Below are 23273 nucleotides of genomic sequence, written 5' to 3' on the forward strand. Positions count from 1 at the left end.
CCAACCAGTGGCTAAAGTGGATTGGTCGGGTTGTCATTAACTTGGACCGAACCGGCAGCAGCCGAATTAGTTCGGGGTGTCATAAGGGTGTCGCATTTGCATCATCAGACAATGTGGAGCTGGTGGCTGTGACGGTAGCATTCCGATAGCCGGCGGGCGATTGCTAATATGTGGTTAAGCAATGAAAGAGTTACACTCCTACTAGGACTTTACTAGAGAATTTAATTTCAGATTAACTATTTCAAAAATAATATTATTTTAATAGTTTAATATTAAATTTAATTTAATACCTATCTTAATAGTATTTTATTAATTTAATATTAAAGTGATTATCTTAATATTAAAGTTAATTTAATATTTATCTTGTAGATTAATACTCTATTATTTTAATAAGATTTAATATTAAATTTAATCTAATATTTATTCTAATATTTATCTTGATAAATATTATATTAATTTAATATTAAAGTGATTAAGTTTAATAATAGTTGCAATCTCTAAATTCTCCTAATATAAAAAGAGTCTTGGGTATTTATTTACACACACTTCAATTCAAAAAAGTTATATAGAGAAAATTTTCTAAAGAGATTATTCCAAAAAATTTCTAGAGATATTTTTTTTATTTACAGCTTGACTCAAAAGTTTAGAGAAATTACAAAATTACCCCACTGTTAATTTTTGTGAAAAATTTTCTTATTCGAAGCAAGCCCACACTCAGCAAAAGTGAGCTTGAAGATAGTAGAGAAGACAACTCGGTCAAAACTCTCATCCTAGATGAATCGAAAATGTACAATTTTAATTAAGTGTTTATTACTTTAAATATCACAAATAAGATCTTGTTTAGAAAAAAAATTAAAACTCTAGTTTTTCCCTAAATTTATTTTCCGTTATGTTTTCAAAACCCCTTTTTCCAACACAAACAACTCCTCACATTTGGGATCTATGGCCAATCGATGAGCAGGTAGTATATCGAGACACTCAGGGAACTCGGATGCATGCGTCGCATTGGGATCTACAATCGACATGTGGGCCCCAAGATCATTGTGTATGACAATACCTCGACTTAGGTTCCCAACTGAAGACGCATAAGCATTTCCATTGTCATTCGTGCCTTCATCGTCGATATCATCCGGAACCCCGTTTAGATCGGAACCATTATATTCCTCAACCTCGTGATCAGAAGAACCATTATTATCATATTCATTTTCACCATCTGCATCGATCTCAATCAACGCTCTCGGAATCTTTGTACACGGATCTTAAACTTTATATTCTTCACTTCATGGAGTGAAATCTTCACCTGGCCCCACATTAGTTAACTCAGCAAACAATTAAATTAGTTCAGTATGGCCACTTCGATTCTAGCAATAAAGTGCGACCATTGTCTCCACGTCTTCATCGTCTATAAGTTTCATTTCGATAAATTTGATGGGATTTGACGAAACTGAGAATTTGTAGAATAGTTTTGAGATACTTCTCCCACAACGTCTAACAATTTTTGCTTTGATCATTTCTTTTATATCATCAACCAACACATTTCTATTAAGTCTTATTGCTATTTGTTGGCGACATTCAAATATACAACCAACTGTTGTTGTTAAAATTACTTAATTGAAATAAACACATATGAAGAATTGATTATCCATATTCAATACTAAATCTGTAAAAATTATTAAATTTCTCAATAATTATTTGAAAAACAAGATTCTCTTGTAAAAAATATAATAAAATAAAATTAATGTTATACTAACTGGTGAATTCTTCTTTGTTTTCTCCTTTTCTACAAAAAAATTTCTCCTTTTTCTTATCAAGAACTGCTAAACCATTAAAAAGACATCATTCAAAATTGAAAATAATAATTATTTAATGTTAAAATTGTCTTTGATATACTCACGATTGAAGAAATACTAATTTTTTAGTAAAAAATTCCTTTTGAACTCCATCAAGTTGAATGTCACTAAAATTTAAATTAGGTACTGATAGACACAAATTAATTATTTTATAATGAAATACTTAAAAATATTTAAATTGAAACAAAAATATTAATTTAAATTTAAAAATACCTTCTTCAAACCCAAACCTAAATTACCACATACAACAACACTAGTTATGAACAAATCCCCTTTTTAGCTTTAAAGCTATCAATTATTCACTCTTTTCTTTTCCTTTCTCTTTCCGAAGAAAAAGTAAGAAAAGGCAATTCCACTAACTTTCTTAGCAAGGAAGGAAATGTCTGAGGCACATGACACCGTTGTCGCGGTTCAACCCAAACGGTCCGGTTTAGAATCATGTAAAAAATTAAACATAAACTCAACTTTCATATATATATATATTGGTAAACTATTAAAATAGTAATTTTTATTTGTTTTAGGTTACATTTTAGTTATTTATATTTAAAATATTACGTTTTAGTCATTTATGTTTTTATATTGTAACATTTTAATTACTGAGCCGTTAATTTTTATTAACGATAGTCAAGAGAGGACTGGCAGGATTACAACGCTTTCTTTCTATTTTTGGTTATTTGGTACATATCAAATTGGTTAAATTATTGATTCTATAAAGAGAATGAAATAATTTTAAACATCAACATGCAAATTAGTTCTTTAACATAATTAAAATTTTTAAAGTTACATTAAAATTAGCAAAATAATATAAATCACTCAAAATTATTTAATTAAAAAATTTTAATTGTATTTATGAAACTAAAATTATGATAATATATGTATTCTAATTTAAATATGAAATTAAACCTATTAAAAGATGGTGAATTGAAATTAATCCAATCCAAATATATATAACGTGACTAAATTTAAAATTCATTAAGAGTACATTATTGTTGAGCATCGGCATTAATGTGCTTCAGCGCATCCGAACTCACGTTCTCCTATAATGACAATAATGATAATGTCAATTATGCTCAACACCAATTAAGGTGACTCAATTGAAATCAACATTATTGTTAGTATAGGAGAATGTGGGTTTGAATGCGTTGAAGTATATTATGCTTCTTTTTATATAAGGTGAGTAAATTCTAAATTTGTGAATATTACATGCAATTTAAGACATATTTTTAGTTTCAATATAAAATCAAACAAAAGATGTTAATAGTTTAACCTAAATTTTAAAAATTTAAAAGTAATGAGAATAAATTTTAAAATTAAAAATATAATGATTAAATTCTAAATTTGTAAAAATACAAAAACTTATTTCATATTTTAACCATTTAGGAGTTTCACTTATAAAAGCCCCCACAACCGCAGTAGCCACTGCAAAGAGTTATTGTTTTTTAATCTAAAACGATCGGAAGGAAGTAGGAAATAAAAAAGAGAAAGAAATGTTTCCTCCTCCATCATTCGGCTCTTCATCTTCTGCCGGCTCCGGTTTTAGCCTTTCAGGTTTAGCATCCGCCTCTGGACCCCCTTCATCAACTTCAAGCTTTTCTGGTTTTGCCTTACAACCTCACAACATGTCTTGCAAAAATTTTCATAAACTTCTATTTTAGCTAATGTTGTCTATGTCTGTAGGAACAACTGATACTTTTGGGTTTGGGTTTCGAGATTCTTCCCAATCATCACCCAGTAGAAGGTATTTATACCCTTCTACTTTCTAACTTTCTGCTGCTGCATTTTGTAACCCTTCGCTGCTGCTTTAGTCACCCTCTTCTTGTTGCCCTATTTTTTTTTTTTGAAAGAAATAGAGAATTACATGCATATAAGGGGTTAATAAGCTTATGTTTGTTGAATTGTCCATGTCTGTTGTCTGTTTTCTTTGTTGTTGCTATATTTGATAGTCCCCCTGCGTTGCTTGTTAGCTAACACAAATGTTAACTAATTGCCTCATGGCGTCCAAAAAAGTGTGTTTAAGGGATTTCCCTCCGCGATTTACTGTCTTCTTTCTTCGCTTATCTCAGCGCAAAGTCAACTGTCACTACACCCGTGAACGAGGTAGTAATGTCTTCTTCTCTTTTTCAAATTTTGCGACATAATTAATATCCTTGTCAATCTTGTTTTACTCTATTTCTGCCTATATTTCAAGAAACCATTGATCGATACTGAAGATGATTTGATAAAGAGAATAAGTTTCTTAAGTGGATTTATGGTTGCTTTCAAGGACCAAATTCACACTGATATAAAGCTTAAGCCTAACAATGGCCCCTGCATTTCAGCGCACAAATCTTTACTGGTAAACACTAAACAGGCCCTAACTATTTCTTTCTCAGATTATGTTACTTTGACTCCTCGGACTGAACATTGATCATGGATTGACCGATGTGTAGGCAGCAAGATCAGAAATCTTTAAGAACATACTAAACTCAGACGACTGCAAGGCTCCACTGACCGATACTGATACGATCACTCTATCAGAGTTAAGCACCGAAGAGCTCAAGTCCTTCCTAGAGTTTCTTTACACTGGGGATTTGCCTGCCGATAAGTTTAAGAAGCATGTTTATGCGTTATGTGTTGCAGCTGATAAGTATGAGATTCCGTACTTACAAGAGTCGTGCGAGCGATACATGCTGAATTCCTTGAATGCATCGAACGCTCTCGATTTTTTAGATATATCGAATTTGCATTCGAAGAAGAAACTGAAGGAAACAACTTTGAACTTCATCGTCCGGAACATGAAGAGCATAGTTTTGTCGCAGAAGTATGAAGAATTTGCATTTAGCAACCCCCATCTTTCTCTTGAGGTTACAAGGGCGTTTGCTGAGGTTAGACCTGATAATGGGTCAGGCCATCTAGCCTGGTTCGAAAACTCGCCGAAATTTGAAAAAAATGTAGACTCGGAATATAGTGCTAGAAACCTCGTAAAGATTCGTTCTAAAAATAGGCATCGCCTCAGATAAGGCATTTTGGCACAGGCCAAGTCCGATCCGAATTCACTAAAAGACAATTAGAATTTTACTCTTTCTTTTAATGTTATTTTTTTGTTATTTTCTTCCTATTTTGCTACCATTTTACTATTATGTTATTATTTATTTTTGTTATTGTTTGGATATTGTATAAAATTTATTTTTTGTTAATTTTGTTATTATTTTAAAGGCATTTATTAATTTTGTTACTATTTTAGAGTCATTTGCTTGTTAAGTTACATTTATCTTAGTGTTATTTAAGTCTATATATTTTTAAAATTTATTTTTAATTTGTTAGAAAATATTTATTTTGATAGTTTTAGTATTTTTAATGTATTATATATATTTAAAATTATATAAAAATAATATAAAAAATTAATATGAGCGGGCTGGGTCGAGCCCGGGTTTTAACATTTTTATTCGGGTAGAACTTAGGTAAAATTTTAAACCCATTTTTCGAGCTAAGTCTAGGCCTAGTAAATGAGCCTTAATTTTTAATTGAGTCTGGCCCGACTCGGCCCAGCCCTTGAACACCTCTAGGTGAGGCCAAATTTTGATGGAAGAGATGGAAATGGTAATAACATGCAGCCAATGGTATGGGAACAATGTCTAAACATCAATGTAACTATGACTTTTAGAACAAATTATCATTTTCGATGAATCGCAGTATTAGTATGTATGTCGATATTGACCAAGTACTTTCATAAACTTGGTATATATGCAAAAAGGAATGTTGTTGGAACTCTACTAAAAACAACTAAGGTAGGGATTATACTAATAGTTACATATATGGTTGGATTATGATTACACCTTTTACTTGGTAATTAAAAGAACAAGTAGATGTCTTCTCCTTTAAATTTAAATATAAAGCAAGTGCGGGGATGATTGACAGAGAGCATGAAGAGAAGAGCAGAGCAGTTTAAGGCGGCATGCATGCATCAAAACCAGAGCGCCGTAAATCCTTTGGTAGCAGAGGCAACGGCCTATCTACAACCTTAAGTGTGATTAAGCACTCGCAGAGCAATCATTCTTGCTTCATTAGTCAATTACTCCCTCTTTAATTCTCGGCATAATAATTACAATTCTCGCCCTCTTTTTTTTCCTCGGCTTCCATCGTCGTAAAGAGGGTAGTGTTTCTCTATTTAAGCTTTGGCTTTGACCGGTGTAGATTTTCAGTTTTGGCTATTATCATTTTATTTTATTTTAGATAATAATATTATATTTCAAAAAATTGGGCTACCTAAATAGAACTACTAACATCTCCATTTCATTTAATATATTTTCCGAAACAATAACTCTTGTTTAGAATAGATGTACAACTATTATTCAAGAATAACTATGTCCAGAACAAGGCTTTAGTTAGAACGATTGCCATCCAGTGTAATTGTTATTTGAGAACAACTAAAGTTCGTAACAACTTCTACATTAAAAACAACTATGTTGAAAACAATTCAAATTTAGAACAAGTCATAATAACCATTATCCAAAAACAACCATCATCTTGTGTTTCAAAAGATGTTCCATGAAAAATGTTTCACATGGTATGTTTCACCAAAGTAGAAGAAATGGAAGTAACCCCGACAAATGGCAAGATTATTGGGTTATTTTCACTCTTGTAATGTTTCGGAGTGCCTGGCTTGGTGGATTATATATGGAGGTAGTTAAGAAGTTTTCCTCTTAACCTTTTCTTGTAATATTGAGTGTTTCTCCTTTCATTTTTGAAACATAGTGAGCTTTTCTTCACTATTTTCCATCATCATCACCAACAAAACTCTTCATCATCCCTTCTTAACCATTAATGCAATTGTAACTAAAATTTATTCCATTATTCCTATTAATTGTCAACTTTGTAACTCTCATTTTTTGAGACACTATAGATAGGAGCATTTCACAATTGGTGAAAGGACTTTTGGCACTTGGCATTCTAATTCTCAAAGCTCTCTCTAAAATTCTCCCAACTTGTTTTCTTTGTTGAACTTTATCATCAACCACATTTCCTTTTTCCCATTTTAACCAACCACCACCTACCATTGTGCTCAATGTTATTGAATTTGCTCCGGTCTTCTTCTTCGTCTTCTTCCGATATATCTCATTCACTTGTTTGCAACGCTATCTCTCTCCACCAATAGCTAGCAAGCCCCTGAACTCCTTGTTAGATGTCGTCGTAGCTTTGTCTCTTTGTTGCCAATAGTTCTTAGGTTTCATTGCACCAAACACTTTTATTTGATGGCTGAAGTGTTAACATTAATGGGAGACAACATTAATGGCAAACAATACAAAGTGGTGCAAGTTTAGCACCCTAAAGTTGACTTTGAAAAAGTGGCATAGGATAATTTTTTTTTGGTCATTGAGATAATGGGCTATTTATTGTTTGGCCCTTGAACTTCAACTATAAATAGGCCTTCTCATTTCTCATTTCAATCATCCTAACCAATCTTTCTCTCTTAGTTTTCTCTCTTCTCCCATTTGAGAATTCTTAAGGAATTCTATTTGTTTGTAATATTTTGGAGATAAGAAAGTTATCATCTGGTGTTAGTGCCCGAGGACGTAGGTATAATTTACCGAACCTCGTTAAAACTCTTGTGTTTTTTCTTGTCCTATTTTTCTTTCAATATTTGAGGGTATAATAGTAGTATTTAATTGTGCTATTAAATTACTATAGAAGGAATATTCTGACTAATGAAAGACTTGGTATTTAAGAGATCCATGTGATCCACTTCTCTTCCTTGGGAATTGAACTTTGTGTGATTTTTTAGTACAATAATTTACACGCTTCCGACCCTATTGGAACAACAAGTGGTATCAGAGCTGAAGGTTAATCGTAGTATGCTCTGTGGTTGTAGCTTAAACTGATCTTCCACATCAGAAAAGATTTTCTTAGGTATATTGAAAGATTATGGAGAAAACGGTCGGTTTAGGAGCTTCAACATCGTCCATGTGGACAAGACCGACAATTGCAAATGCAAGATTGGCCGTTGAGATCTTTGATGGCACAGGCCATTTTGGTATGTGGCAAAGTGAGGTTCTAAATGCCCTTTTTTAGCAGGGTCTAGACATTGCCATTAATGAAGAGAAACCACATGATGTACAGGAGAAAGATTGGAAGGCGATCAATCGGTTGGCATGTGGCACAATTTGATCATGCCTTTCTCGAGAGCAGAGGTATGCTTTTTCAAAGGAGACTTCTGCAAATAAGTCGTGGGTGGCACTTGAAGAAAATTTTTTGAAGAAAAACAGTCAAAATAAGCTCCACTTGAAGAAAAGATTGTTTCGCTTCACTTACGTCCCAAGTACCACAATGAATGATCACATCACCAAATTTAATCAGTTAGTCACTGATTTGCTAAATATGGATGAGACATTCAAAGATGAAGATTTGGCTTTAATCTTTGTTGGGGTCACTTTCGAGGAGTTTGAGTTCCTAGAAACTACTCTACTTCATGGCGGAGTGATATATCTCGGCGAAGTCATGCGGCCTTATACTGATTATGAGCAGAGAAAGAAGGACAAACAGAAAAACTCAATCAGAGATACAGAAGCTTTAGTAGTCCGAGGTCGTTCATACACTCGGAAGAAAACTCAGAAGGGGAGATCAAAGTTAAAATCCAGACTCAGGAAAGATGAATGTGCCTTTTGTCATGAGAAAGGCCACTAGAAAAAAAATTGTCCAAAGCTGAAGAATAAGGGAAAAGCTGCTGTAGATACTTGTGTTGCAAAGCATGATACTAGTGACTCTGAACTATCACTGGTTGCATCATCATCATCGTTCCATTCAGATGAGTGGATTTTGGATTCGGGTTGTACCTATCATATGTCCCCTAACCGGGAGTGGTTCTCTGATTTAGTAGAACTAAATGGAGGAGTTGTTTATATGGGCAATGACAATGCCTGTAAAACTGTTGGGATAGGTTCAATCTAATTAAAGAATCAAGATGGATCAACCGAGTTCGACCGATGTTGATGCGTGCCGGTTTGAAGAAAAATCTCATCTCATTGGGAGCCTTGGAATCCAATGGTTCAGTTGTTACTATGAGATATGGGGTTTTGAAAGTGACATCTGGCGCACTTGTGATATTGAAGGGCATCAGGAAAAATAACTTGTATTACTACTAAGGTAGTACAGTTATTGGAGCAGTCGCTGCAGCTTCCGATAACAAAGAATTGGACCCAATGCAGTTGTGGTATATGAAGTTGGGACATGCCAGCGAAAAATCCTTGCAAATTCTGGCAAAGCAAAGATTGTTGAAAGGTGCAAAGGCTTGCAAATTAAAATTTTGCGAGCATTGTATTCTGGGAAAGCAAAAGAGAGTGAAATTCGGCACTGCTATCCATAATACAAAAGGTATTTTGGAATATGTTCACTCAGATGTGTGGGGACCTTCCAAAACACCTTCGTTGGGAGGAAAACACTACTTTGTTACTTTTGTTAATGACTTTTCCAGAAAAGTTTGGGTGTATACCATAAGAACTAAGGATGAAGTGCTTGGAGTTTTTCTTAAATGGAAAACTATGATCGAAAACCAGACTGGCAAGAAAATCAAGCGGCTTAGGACGGACAATGGAGGGGAATATAATAGTGATCCGTTCTTCGATGTGTGCCAAGAGTATGGTATTGTTCGACACTTCACAGTTAGGGATACACCACTGCAGAATGGAGTGGCAGAGCGTATGAATCGAACATTGCTGGAGAAAGTTCGATGTATGTTGTCCAATGCTGGGTTAGGCAAGCAATTTTGAGCTGAGGCTGTGACATACGCTGGCCATCTTGTTAATCGTTTGCCATCATCTGCATTAGAAAGAAAAACTCCTATGGAGGTATGGTCTGGAAAACCAGCTACAGATTATGATTCCTTACACGTGTTTGGATCCACTGCATATTACCATGTGAAGGAGTCAAAGTTAGATTCGAGGGCAAAGAAAGCTCTCTTTATGGGAATCACTTCTGGAGTGAAGGGATTTCGTCTTTGGTGCTTAGACACAAAGAAAATGATCTGTAGCAGAGATGTTACCTTTGATGAATCTGCCACATTGAAAAAGGTAGCAGATAAAGATATTCAGACGAACAATACTCCACAGCAGGTGGAGTGTACTCCAAAACAGGTGGAGTTTGAACAGATGGGGATTTGCCCAATTAATAAGTCTAATTCTTCAGCCACAATAGAGGAATTAGAGGTTGAAGAGGTTCTGACCCAAGAACCGTTAAGTACATCAGAACCAGTTGCAGTTGCAAGGCCACGGAGAGAAATTCGTAGACCTGCTCAATTTACTGATATGGTGGCCTACGCCATTCCCGTTCTTGATGATGATATTTTTGTCACTTATCAAGAAGCAATCCAAAGTTTTGAAAGTGACAAATGGAAAAGTGCCATGGATGAAGAAATGCAGTCTCTCCAGAAGAACAATACTTGGGAGTTGGCACAATTACCGAAAGGTAAAAGGGCAATCGGATGCAAGTGGGTATTCGCAAAGAAAGATTGATCTCCTAGCAAGAAAGATGTTCGCTACAAGGCAAGATTGATAGCTAAAGGTACGCTCAGAAGGAGGGAATTGACTACAATGATGTATTTTCCCCTGTTGTGAAGCATTCCTCCATTAGAATTTGTTGGCCTTGGTAGCACAGTTGAATTTGGAGTTAGCTCAACTTGATGTTAAGACGGCTTTCTTGCATGGTGAGTTAGAAGAGGAGATCTATATGACTCAGCCCGAAGGATACACAGATGCTGGTGGTAGAAATTGGGTTTGTAAGCTGAACAAATCACTATATGGATTGAAGCAATCCCCGAGGCAGTGGTACAAGCGATTTGATAGCTTTATGAAAAGGCAGAAGTACACAAGAAGCAAATATGACAATTGTGTGTATTTGCAGAAGCTTCATGACGGATCTTTCATTTATCTACTCTTGTATGTTGATGATATGTTAATCGCTTCGAAGAGCCAAAAAAAGATAGATAAGTTGAAGGCTCAATTGAATCAAGAGTTCGAGATGAAAGATCTAGGTGAGGCCAAGAAGATTCTCGGCATGGAGATAAGTAGAGATAGACAGAGAGGCAAGCTTTGTTTGAATCAGAAGTAATATCTGAAAAAGGTATTACAATGTTTTGGTGTAAATGAAAACACAAAACATGTAAGTACCCCACTTGCTTCTCATTTGAAACTTAGTGCTCAATTATCTCCGAAAACTGAAGAAGAAAGAGAATATATGGCAAAAGTCCCATATGCTAATGCAGTTGAGAGTTTGATGTATGCGATGGTGTGTACGCGGCCTGACATTTCACAAGCTGTTGGAGTTGTGAGCAAGTATATGCACGATCCTAGAAAAGGACATTGGCAAGCTGTGAAATGGATTCTACGGTATCTTCAAAAAACCATAGACATTGGTTTAGTTTTTGAGAAGGATGAAGCACTTGGTCAGTTTGTAGTTGGATATGTTGATTCCGACTTTGCTAGTGATTTAGATAAACGTCGTTCAACTACGGGGTATCTGTTTACTCTTGCGAAAGCCCCAGTGAGTTGAAAGTCTACCTTACGATCTCATGATGGTGTGTCTACTACAGAGGCAGAATATATGGCAGTTACAGAAGCTGTTAAGGAGGCTATTTGGATTGTTGAAAGACTTGGGAGTTGTTCGAAGTCACATTAGTCTATATTGTGACAGTCAGAGCACTATTCATTTAGCGAAAAATCAAGTCTATCATTCAAGAACCAAGCATATTGACGTAAGATATCACTTTGTGCGGGAAGTCTTTGAAAAAGGAAAAATTCTACTTCAGAAGATTCCGATAGCAGATAATCCCGCAGATATGATGACCAAGGAGGTAACAACAATCAAGTTTAATCATTGTTTGAACTTGATTAACATCCTGAGAATTTGAGCACCTTCAGGTGTATGGCGTTCGAGAACGCATTTGTAGGCACTACAAAAGATAGCTTTATCGAATTTGGGGAGTTGAAGGAAGTGTGTGAAGATGTGATTATCCTAATCAAATCTTCAAGGTAGAGATTGTTAACATTAATGGGAGACAACATTAATGGCAAACAATACAAAGTGGTGCAAGTTTAGCACCCTAAAGTTGACTTTGAAAAAGTGGCATGGGATAATTTTTTTTTGGTCATTGAGATAATGGGCTATTTATTGTTTGGTCCTTGAACCTCAACTATAAATAGGCCTTCTCATTTCTCATTTCAATCATCCCAACCAATCTTTGTCTCTTAGTTTTCTCTCTTCTCCCATTTGAGAATTCTTAATGAATTCTATTTGTTTGTAATATTTTGGAGATAAAAAAGTTATCATCTGGTGTTAGTGCCCGAGGACATAGGTATAATTTACCGAACCTCGTTAAAACTCTTGTGTTTTTTCTTGTCCTATTTTTCTTTCAATATTTGAGGGTATAATAGTAGTATTTAATTGTGCTATTAAATTACTATAGAAGGAATATTCTGACTAAGGAAAGACTTAGTATTTAAGAGATCCATGTGATCCACCTCTCTTCCCTGGGAATTGAACTTTGTGTGATTTTTTAGTACGATAATTTACACGCTTCCGACCCTATTGGAACAACATGAAGTCATTTTATGGCTAGTAGATCTCTTCCACTACTACCTCTACAATGGAAAATGGCGTCTTTTTTTTGGGGGGTTTGGCGGTGACATGGTCTCTTACTAATAAAATCTAATGAATATCCTTTACGCATTTGGCCGGATTGAATGCTTATCCTGCCACGTCATACCAATGGACAAAAGGATATTCCCTATAAATACATTGACAAACAATAAAAAAGGGATTGCTCTTTCAACACCCTAAAATTACTCTGAGCAATTTTCTTAATCAGTTTGTCCTATTGTCCTTATTTCAGTTCTCACCCTTTTAAATAAATCGACCTCCATTGCACCACCACAATCTCCTTTTCTACCTCCCTTATTTTACATTATATCAACACTTGCATTTAATCAAAGTCACTCTCAATATATAGAAACCTAGCCCTTTAGTGGTTGGGATAGAATTAAAAGCTTAGCACGTCAAGATTGAAATTTAAGAAACCAATACTCCTACAATGTTTATAAATTGCCGACAACTTTTTAAGTCGGTGGTAGCTGACCAATAGATAAGTTTTATGGAATTTTCTTTCTATAAAGTTAAACAATAAAAAGAGCAAGTAAGTTCGATGGAAGAAAAGATGTCTACATTAAAACCTTGTTCAAGTGTTGAATTTGGGATTTTGATGGTCAACCTTGACATTAACTCCTATTTTTCTTTTTAATTTTTAATACCCTTTAAAAATAAATAATGATAATCATACTTTTTGAAATGTGGTTGATCCTCATGTATAATGTATTAAATATAAATCATTCTTTAATTTTCTATTTAATTGATTAATACTTTTATTTCTAAATAATAAAATCATTCAAGTTACATTTAAATTTTAGCATTTAGTGTAAGTTTTATATTCAAATTTCAATATTTAAAACATTTATAATATTTATATATAAATTTAACATTTTCTTTTTTTAATTTGATATTTAAGGCTTTTTTTTCCAATATGAATTTTAAACTTGACAAACATAATACAAATTACTTCAATATATTAACTATGTTAATTTTTATGAATGGTAGAAATAACTAATGTATATATGTTTGACATGTGAAAAAGATGTGGAATTTCTTTTGTTTTTAAATTGTCGTTATTTAATTTTATTTATTAATTAGATAAATTATATAGATAGTTATCCAATTATGAGAGTATTTCTATTTTAGTCACCTAACTTTTCTCGATTAAATTTTTTAACCACTAATGTGAAATTTGTTTAAATTAAGTTCACATTCTAAGTATTATGTTAAACTTATTTAATCTCATAATCATCTTTATTTTTACAATACTAGTAAATAAATACACCATTCATAGGCAGCAGGAAACTGAAAGCACCGATGACCAGTCTACTTGAATTAAATAATAACGTGGAAGTGAGAAGTAGGTCAACCAAATGGGGTTGTAGTCAAAATATGAGTTCCAGTGGAGGAGTCGGCTACAAGTGAAACATGCCAGCCTTCCAATCTGCTTCCTCCCTATCTATATACTATAAATCCACCCTTCCTTTCCATTTTATCTTCACATTTTCCAACTCTAAACACCTTGTAAAACATCCCAATTCCTCATCATCACAAATCCTATTAAGTTGTTGAAGAAACCATGGAAGTAGAAATGTCAATGGCAGATTCATCATCACTCAAGGTTCTCATGTTCCTCATTGTTCAAGCGCTGGTCTATCTCATCCTTTCTAAATCCTCCAATGTTTTCTCCAATAACAAGTTGATGATGACATCATTAAGCTTCAAGCCCCCTCGTTCCTTGTCCATTCGTCGTCTTCTCGCCTCCATTTCCGATTTACCTCAAGGTGTTGAGCCATCCCCATCTTCGTCTTCATCGCCATCCTCAAGGGGTTTGTAATCATCACCCATTCTACAACAACTCGCTCAACACTATCAAACTTAGATCTATTTGCTTAGTTTGTTTAAACTATTCTTTTATTCTTTGGGCATTTGTAATCCCTATGAAACATCTTTCTTTGTAATTCCTTATCATGTGACAAATTTATAAATGATAATAGATTTTTCTAAATACATTCCTGTATGATAGTAAGACAGTAGGGCACCCACTTCGATGACGCATGCCCATGGATGCTTAGCAGTAACGTCTATGGTTGTACGTGGCATAGGGTATGCTATGTTATGATATATGTAAATAATAAAGAGTTAAGTAGTATTAAGGGTTAGTTAGTCTGTTATAACAGTTAGTATTAGTTAAGGGTTAGTTAAGAGTTACTCCACTGTATTAAATAGACTACTGATTGATTGTTCTCATAGTAATACATATGCAATTCATTCTATCTTCTAGCTGAGTATCTTGACATGGTATCAAGAGCCCAGGTTCTTTTGGCTTAATTTTTTTTTTTTTCTTTTCTTTCGTTCATCTGTGTTCATGGAAACAGAGGGTGTTCCTACTATTGATACACCTCGACAGTCTACAAATGGTGGTACAGCAGTTCACTCGCATGAGTCTGGTACTACCGCTTCTATCGTCATGCGATATTTCTCCAAGCATGATACTATCAAGCTCATGAAACTAGTTTTCTTCTTTGGAAACATCAGTTGTTATTCATTCTTGAAGGTTATGGACTTGAAGGGTTTGTGTTAGGTACGGTTCCTACTCCTTCTCCTTTTATATCAGGCGATGATGCTCAACTTGTTGAAAATCCAGCTTTTTTGGTTCATAAGAAACAAGATAAGTTCTTGGCTTCTTGGCTGTTGTCCACAGTCACGGATGATATTTTAGTTCATCTGACTACAGCTAAAACGAGTCTTGATATTTGGACAACTATTAATAGACGGTTTGGTGCCAAATCTAGTATTAAAATCTCGAGTATGCGTCATAACCTATACTCGATCAAGAAGTCTAATCTTTCTATCAAAGATTATCTGTCTAAGGTTAAAAGCCTCAGTGATAGTTTAACTGCTGCTGGAAGTCTTGTCACTGAACAAGAGCAAGTGAGTATAATCTTGGCTGGTCTTCCCATTGAATTTGAGTCTATTCGGGTTCTTGCTACTGCTACACCCATGACTCTTGAGTTGGTTACTGAAATGCTTTTGGATTGTGAAGCACGTCAACTAGCAATGTTAACTGATATTCCTTTGCAAGTTAATCTGGTGTCCCAAAGAAGGTAATCGAGATTCTATGAAAGGAGGGTTTGGCACCAATCGTGGCTCTCATCAAGGTTCGAGAGTCTCGGACGTGGATGGTCCCGTGGTCGTGCCGTGGTTACGGTCGAGGTGGTCACGGTCAAAACCACAATGTCGGTTGTGTGGTAAAATCGGACATATGGTGCAAACATGTTATCATAGGTTTGATGAGACTTTTCGGTCTTGGCTCGAATTTATCACCGTCTACCAACTATCATCATCTTGATGAGAATCCTCACTCATTGTTCTGCGTCTCCATGTTGTGGACATTTTCACGATCTTCCTCTTGCTCTTCATCGGTTGTTCGACCATTACAAACCGCTTTACCGACACAAAGATCGGTATCCCGATTCGGTGCAACAAACCATGTCACTCCAACTATGACCAACCCATCGATGTCTCTCCCTACATAGGTACAGTCAAGTGTCTATGGGCAATGGTGAGTCGGTTTCTATTGATAACGTAGGCTCTTCCAATATTCTGGCTGGTTCTCGGTTGTTGCGTCTAAGGGATGTCTTACATGTGCCTACAGTGTGTAAAAATGTAGGGCAATTTGCCAAGGACAATAATGTTTATTTCGAGTTTCATCCTGTTTTGTGTTTTGTAAAGGACATTCAGACAAGGAAGACTCTTCTAGTGGGCCGCATACATGATGGCTTGTACCGGTTTGATCTGTCTCGAGCTGGTTCGTGTGAGGTTGGTTCTCCGTTGCTGTATAATGTTCAAACTCATTCCTCTCTCGATCTTTGGCATAGTCGACTTGGACACCCTCGCTCCAATGTACTTACTCGTGTCTTACTGGTCGTGTAATATTCCTGCAAGAATAATGGTGCGCCTCTTAGGTGTACACCTTGTAAAATAGGCAAATCTCATAAGCTGCCTTTTACTTCTTCAAAAACAGTGTACTCAAATCCATTTGAATTAGTAACATCAGATGTTTGGGGACCGTCTCATGTGTTGTCCAGTGGATATTCTTATTATGTCTCCTTTGTTGATATTTACAGTAGATATACATGGCTGTATTTCATAAAGACCAAGTCAGAGGTTCCCCGTTGTTTTTCTCATTTCTACAAGATGATTCAAGTGCAATTTGGCCAGTCAATCAAAATGTTGCAGACCGATGGGGGAGGTGAATTTCGTGCTCTCTCAACTGAACTTGCTCGGCTTGGTGTTCAACATCGAGTCACATGCCCCTACACTTCAGAACAAAATGGGGTCGTTGAGCGCCGACACCGTCATATAGTTGAAATGGGTTTGACATTGTTGGCTACAGCTTCTATGCCCTTGGAATATTGGTCTGATGCCTTCTCTCATGCAGTTCATTTAATCAACCGACTTCCTACTCCTGTGTTGCAGAATTTTTCTCCTTATGAAAAATTGTACAAGGTTCAACCTGACTATGCTCAGTTGCGTGTTTTCGGCAGTGCTTGTTTTCCTCATCTCAGACCGTTTCAACCACACAAGCTCCAATTTCGTTCTAGTAAGTGTGTTTTCCTTGGCTTTGGATCTCATCAAAAGGGATATCGGTGTCTTGCTGTTGATGGTCGTGTGTACATCTCTCGACATGTCTTATTTGATGAGCTGGAGTTTCCCTTTCGAACTGGTTTTTCTTGTTTAAAAGGGGATGGTCCTGTCCAGTTCCGTCATCATCATTCTAGTGTGCCAGTAGTTACAGTGACTAGCTCCGACTCTGGTTTGTCATGTTCCAGACAAATTGTTCCTGGTCCAAGTCCAGTTTCATCTGCCTCTCCTTCTGTCTTGAGGTCTTCAAGTATGATCTCCTCACCTGGAGAAGACTTTGCAGAGGTTACTATGCCTCCATCTCATGCACAATCACCTTCTTCTGATGTACCATCTGCTGTCCCTGAGCGATCATCTTCTCCTGCAAACTGTCATCCAATGCAGACACGGTCGAAAAGTGGTATTTTCAAACCTAGAGTATTTTCTTCTGTCTTAGATGAGAAGGAGCCTTCCACTATAGATGAGGCTTTTCAAAGTGCTGCTTGGACTGCTGCCGCAAAGGTGAATATGGAGCTTTAATATCGAATCACACATGGGATTTGGTACCTCTACCCGCTGGTCGTCAGGTTGTTGGTCGTAAATGGATTTTTAAGGTTAAGCGTAATCTTGATGGGTCGGTTGCCGATACAAAGGTCGTTTAGTTGTCAAAGGGTATCTTCAAGAAGTGGAGTTGATTTTTATGAAACCTTGATCCTGTCGTCAAGCCAACAACGGTTCGTGTGATCTTGGCCCTTCTTTGCTTCTCGAGGTGGTCCCTTAGGCAAGTGGATGTCAACAACGCTTTCTTGAATGGAGATTTACATGAAGAAATATACATGGCACGACCACAGGTTTGAACAGCACAATGGTGATGGGGAACCACTTGTTTGTAGGCTACGCAAGGCACTCTATGGCCTTAAACAAGCTCCTCGAGCTTGGTTTCATAAGTTGAAGGATTTTTTGTTAAACACGCGGTTTGTAGCTTCTAAAGCTGACAGCTCACTGTTCATTCGACAAACAGGCACTCAGTTCCTTTACGTGCTTGTCTATGTCGATGATATTATAGTCACAGGAACTGACTCGGGTGATATTGAGGATTTTGTCAAAACTCTACATGATACTTTCTCTTTGAAAGATTTGGGACAGTTGAGCTACTTCCTTGGTATTGAGGTTACTTGCACGTCGCATGGTGTCTTCTTGAGTCAAAAGAAATATATTCTTGACTTAATACAACGTGCCTCCATGGCCAAATCAAAGCCATCCCCCACTCCAATGGTGAAATTGCTCCTAGAGGGTTATTCCGATGCAAGTTGGGCGTCTGATGTTGATGATCGCAGGTCGACTTCAGGTTTTTGTGTTTTTCTGGGAGGAAATCCGATTTCTTGGAGTAGTAGGAAGCAATCTGTTGTATCACGTTCCACCGCAGAGGCAGAATATAGGAGTTTGGCTCAGGTCACGGCTGAAATTGTGTGGGTTCAGTCTCTACTATCTGAACTTGGTATTGAGGTTACTCATAAAGCATTACTCTGGTGTGATAGCTCAGCTGCAGTTGCTGTAGCAAACAATCCTGTGATGCATTCCAAGTTTAAACATGTGGAGTTAGATTTATTTTTTGTGAGAGAACGGGTTGCGAATGGCTCTTTTCAAGTGGGACATATATCGGGTCAAGATCAAGCTGCAGACATTTTGACTAAGCCTCTGTCCATTGGCTTATTTGATAAGTTTCGGCGCAAACTTCGGGTTTTGTCCAAAGAAGATGGAAATTTACCAGGGAGAAGAAGTTGATCGGGGAATGTTATGATATATGTAAATAATAAAGAGTTAAGTAGTATTAAGGGTTAGTTAGTCTGTTATAACAGTTAGTATTAGTTAAGGGTTAGTTAAGAGTTACTCCACTGTATTAAATAGACTACTGATTGATTGTTCTCATAGTAATACATATGCAATTCATTCTATCTTCTAGCTGAGTATCTTGACATGCTATCACAAACAAAGGACAATTCTTTTTTTTTTTTTTTGACATAAGAACATCTCCATTAATAGGTTGGAAACAAGAGCATCTCTTTCCAGCATACTAGAAAGAAAAGGCGGTACAGAAGAAACTCAGTCTAGAGGGCCAATTCCTTTTCTAGTACCTTGAGCAATCCAATCCACTGCTTTATTAGCAGTCGATGGAATGAAAGACAAGCAAGCAGAAACAGAATTTAACAAAGAGACAATATCTTGTTCAATGGCGAGTGATCCCCAACAGTTAAAAAGATTTGTTCTTCACAGAGTGAATCAGCTCCTTGTTGACAGATTCAAAGATAATGGATTCCCATTGCCATCTTTTTGCAAGAACCGAACCAAGCCTTAAAGCCAAAGCCTCAGCTACTTGTACAGATTTGCGTTGACTTCGTCAAGAATTTTTCCATTAGAATCTCTTGCAATTGCTGCAATAACAGTCATTTGAGAACCCGAATCCCATTCCAAGTCACAACCGGATAGCAAGCACAATGGTCAAAGATCAACTCATTCCATGCCTTCCAAAGGGACCAACAAGTTTTAGCAATCAAACCAACTTCAGATCACAACCCATTTTCCCAACCAATTAAAAATCTCCAACAACCAATGTCTGAATCCTTTAAACCCCTCTTGGACTGTAACCCAACCTTAAAACTTTCCAAACAGCTTCTGCATAAGGGGAAAAAAACATAACATGTTCAAGTATCTCATTCTCCCACGGGTAGACCACTGAGTCGACTCCATGTCTCTTCCTTAAGTTCTCTGGAAAATTTCCCAACCAATGATGTATTACAACAGGAGCAACTAATATGGCCTAAACCCGATTCACAAAATTTTTTAGCTAGTATCAAATGCATGCAAAAATATAATTAATTGTTATCAAAAGATCAAAATTAGCATTTATTTAAACATGCAAATACCATCCTTTTGTTAAAAAAAAATAAATCAGAAGACAACTTCTTTCTCTAAAGTTTCAAATTAGATAGCTACAAAAGGAATTGACGTTTCAAATTTAGAGTGTGGAGGAACAGCATATAAAAAAAGTCAAGCGTGTAGAGGAGCAAAATAAAAGTAGTTTGAAATCATGAGATATTTTGATAGATTTATTGTTGGTAAAATAAAAGTCAAGTTGAATGTCACTAAAATTTAAATTAAGTCCTGATAGACACAAATTAATTATTTTATAATGAAATATTTAAAATATTTAAATTGAAACAAAATATTAATTTAAATTTAAAATACCTTCTTCAAACCCAAACCTAAATTACCACGTAGACAACACTACTTTTAACAAATCCCTTTCTTTTCTTTTCTGCCTCTTTCCAAAGAAAATGTACGAAAAAGCAATTCCACTAACTTTCTTAGCAAGGAAGGAAATGTCTCGAGGCACGTGTGCAGCGTTGCAGCAGTTCAACCCAAACGGTCCGGTTTTAAATCAAGGTTTATGTAATTTTTACCCTAAAATTAAACCTAAACTCAACTTTCATATATATATATATATATATATATACATACGGGCTAAACTATTAAAATAATTAATTTTGTTTGTCTCAGATTATATTTTAGTTACTTATGTTTAAAATGTTACGTTTTAGTTATTTACATTATTACATTATAACATTTTAACCACTAAGCCGTTAATTTTGTTGATTTTTGTTAAATAGCATGCAAATTAGTTCTTTAGCATGATTAAAATTTTAAAAGTTACATTAAAATTAGAAAATAATATAAATTACTCAGATATATTTAATTAAAAAATTAATTGTATTTATTATTTTTAATTAAGTGTACAATTTTAATTAAGTGTTTATTACTTTAAATATCACAAATAAGATCTTGTTTTAGAAAAAATTTAAAACTCTAGTTTTTCCCTAAATTTATTTTTCGTTATGTTTTCAAAACCCCTTTTTCCAACACAAACAACTCCTCACATTTAGGATCTATGGCCAATCGATGAGCAGGTAGTATATCGAGACACTCAGGGAACTCAGATGCATGCGTCGCATTGGGATCTACAATCGACATGTGGGCCTCAAGATCATTGTGTATGACAATACCTCGACTTAGGTTCCCAACTGAAGACGCATAAGCATTTCCATTGTCATTCGTGCCTTCATCGTTGATATCATCCGGAACCCCGTTTAGATCGAAACCATTATATTCATCAACCTCGTGATCAGAAGAATCATTATTATCATATTCATTTTCACCATCTACATCGATCTCAATCAACGCTCTCGGAATCTTTGTACACGGATCTTAAACTTTATATTCTTCACTTCATTGAGTGAAATCTTCACCTGGCCCCACATTAGTTAACTCAGCAAACAACTAAATTAGTTCAATATGGCCACTTCGATTCTAGCAATAAAGTGCGACCATTGTCTTCACATCTTCATCGTCTATAAGTTTCATTTCGATAAATTTGATGGGATTTGACGAAACTGAGAATTTGTAGAATAGTTTTGAGATACTTCTCCCACAACGTCTAACAATTTTTGCATTGATCATTTCTTTTATATCATCAACCAACACATTTCTATTAAGTCTTATTGCTATTTGTTGGCGACATTCAAATATACAATCAACTGTTGTTGTTAAAATTACTTAATTGAAATAAACACATATGAAGAATTGATTATCCATATTCCATACTAAATCAGTAAAAATTATTAAATTTCTCAATAATTATTTGAAAAACAAGATTCTACTATAAAAATTATAATAAAATAAAATTAATGTTATACTAACCTTGTGAATTCTTCTTTGTTTTCTCCTTTTCTACAAAAAAAATTTCTCCTTTTTCTTATCAAGAACTGCTAAACCATTAAAAGACATCATTCAAAATTGAAAATAATAATTATTTAATATTAAAATTGTCTTTGATATACTCACGATTGAAGAAATACTAATTTTTTAGTAAAAAATTCCTTTTGAACTCCATCAAGTTGAATGTCACTAAAATTTAAATTAGGTCTTGATAGACACAAATTAATTATTTTATAATGAAATACTTAAAAATATTTAAATTGAAACAAAAATATTAATTTAAATTTAAAAATACCTTCTTCAAACCCAAACCTAAATTACCACATAGACAACACTACTTTTAACAAATCCCCTTTCTTTTCTTTTCCTGCCTCTTTCCAAAGAAAATGTACGAAAAAGCAATTCCACTAACTTTCTTAGCAAGGAAGGAAATGTCTGAGGCACGTGACAGCGTTGCCGCGGTTCAACCCAAACGGTCCGGTTTTAAATCAAGGTTTATGTAATTTTTTACCCTAAAAATTAAACCTAAACTCAACTTTCATATATATATATATATATATATATATACATACGGGCTAAACTATTAAAATAATTAATTTTGTTTGTCTCAGATTATATTTTAGTTATTTATGTTTAAAATGTTACGTTTTAGTTATTTACATTATTACATTATAACATTTTAACCACTAAGCCGTTAATTTTGTTGATTTTTGTTAATAGCATGCAAATTAGTTCTTTAACATGATTAAAATTTTAAAAGTTACATTAAAATTAGAAAATAATATAAATTACTCAGGATATATTTGATTAAAAAATTAATTGTATTTATGAAACTAAAATTATGATAAATATATGTATTCTAATTTAAATATGAAACTAAAGCTATTAAAAGATGGTGTTGAGTATCATTTTGGGTAAAATGTATAATTGAAATTAATCCAATCCAAATATATATAACGTGATCAAATTTCAAATTCGTGAAGAGTGCATTATTGTTAAGTATCTGCATTAATGTGCTTCAGCGTATTCAAACTCACGTTCTCCTATACGAATAATAATGATGATATCAATTATGCTCAACACCCATTAAGGTGACTCAATTGGCATCAACATTATCGTTAGTATAAGAGAATGTGAACTTGAATGCGTTGAAGCACATTATGCTTCTTTTTATATAAGGTGAGTAAATTTTAAATTTGTGAAGATTACATGCACTTTAAGACATATTTTTAGTTTCAATATAAAATCAAACAAAAGAGGTTAATAGTTTAACCTAAATTTTGAAATCTGAAAAGTAATGGGAATAAATTTTTAAAATTAAAAGCATAATGACTAAATTCTAAATTTATGAAAAATACAAAGACTTATTTTATATTTTAACCGTTTAGGAGTTTCACCTATAAAACCCCCCAC

The 23273-nt window shown here is 34.8% G+C and overlaps 1 protein-coding gene across 4 annotated transcripts; it reads left to right on the top strand.

Moving 5' to 3' along the window:
* The first annotated feature begins 3249 nt into the window (after positions 1-3249).
* On the top strand, positions 3250-5048 carry LOC108459483 (BTB/POZ domain-containing protein At1g01640-like). Of its 4 annotated transcripts, none has more exons than XM_017758858.2 (5): positions 3250-3398; positions 3528-3588; positions 3914-3947; positions 4039-4185; positions 4280-5048. In XM_017758858.2, the coding sequence occupies exons 1-5, from the start codon at positions 3338-3340 to the stop codon at positions 4847-4849; spliced, it is 873 nt and encodes a 290-aa protein (XP_017614347.1). In that variant the 5' UTR covers positions 3250-3337; the 3' UTR covers positions 4850-5048. The 4 variants fall into 4 exon arrangements, with proteins under 4 accessions (XP_017614347.1, XP_052883046.1, XP_052883044.1 ...); XM_053027086.1 differs by having other exon boundaries at positions 4114-4185; XM_053027084.1 differs by having other exon boundaries at positions 3256-3446.
* Positions 5049-23273: the final 18225 nt, after the last annotated feature.

The sequence above is a fragment of the Gossypium arboreum genome, chromosome 4 (assembly GCF_025698485.1).
Source record: "Gossypium arboreum isolate Shixiya-1 chromosome 4, ASM2569848v2, whole genome shotgun sequence".
Taxonomy (NCBI): domain Eukaryota; kingdom Viridiplantae; phylum Streptophyta; class Magnoliopsida; order Malvales; family Malvaceae; genus Gossypium; species Gossypium arboreum.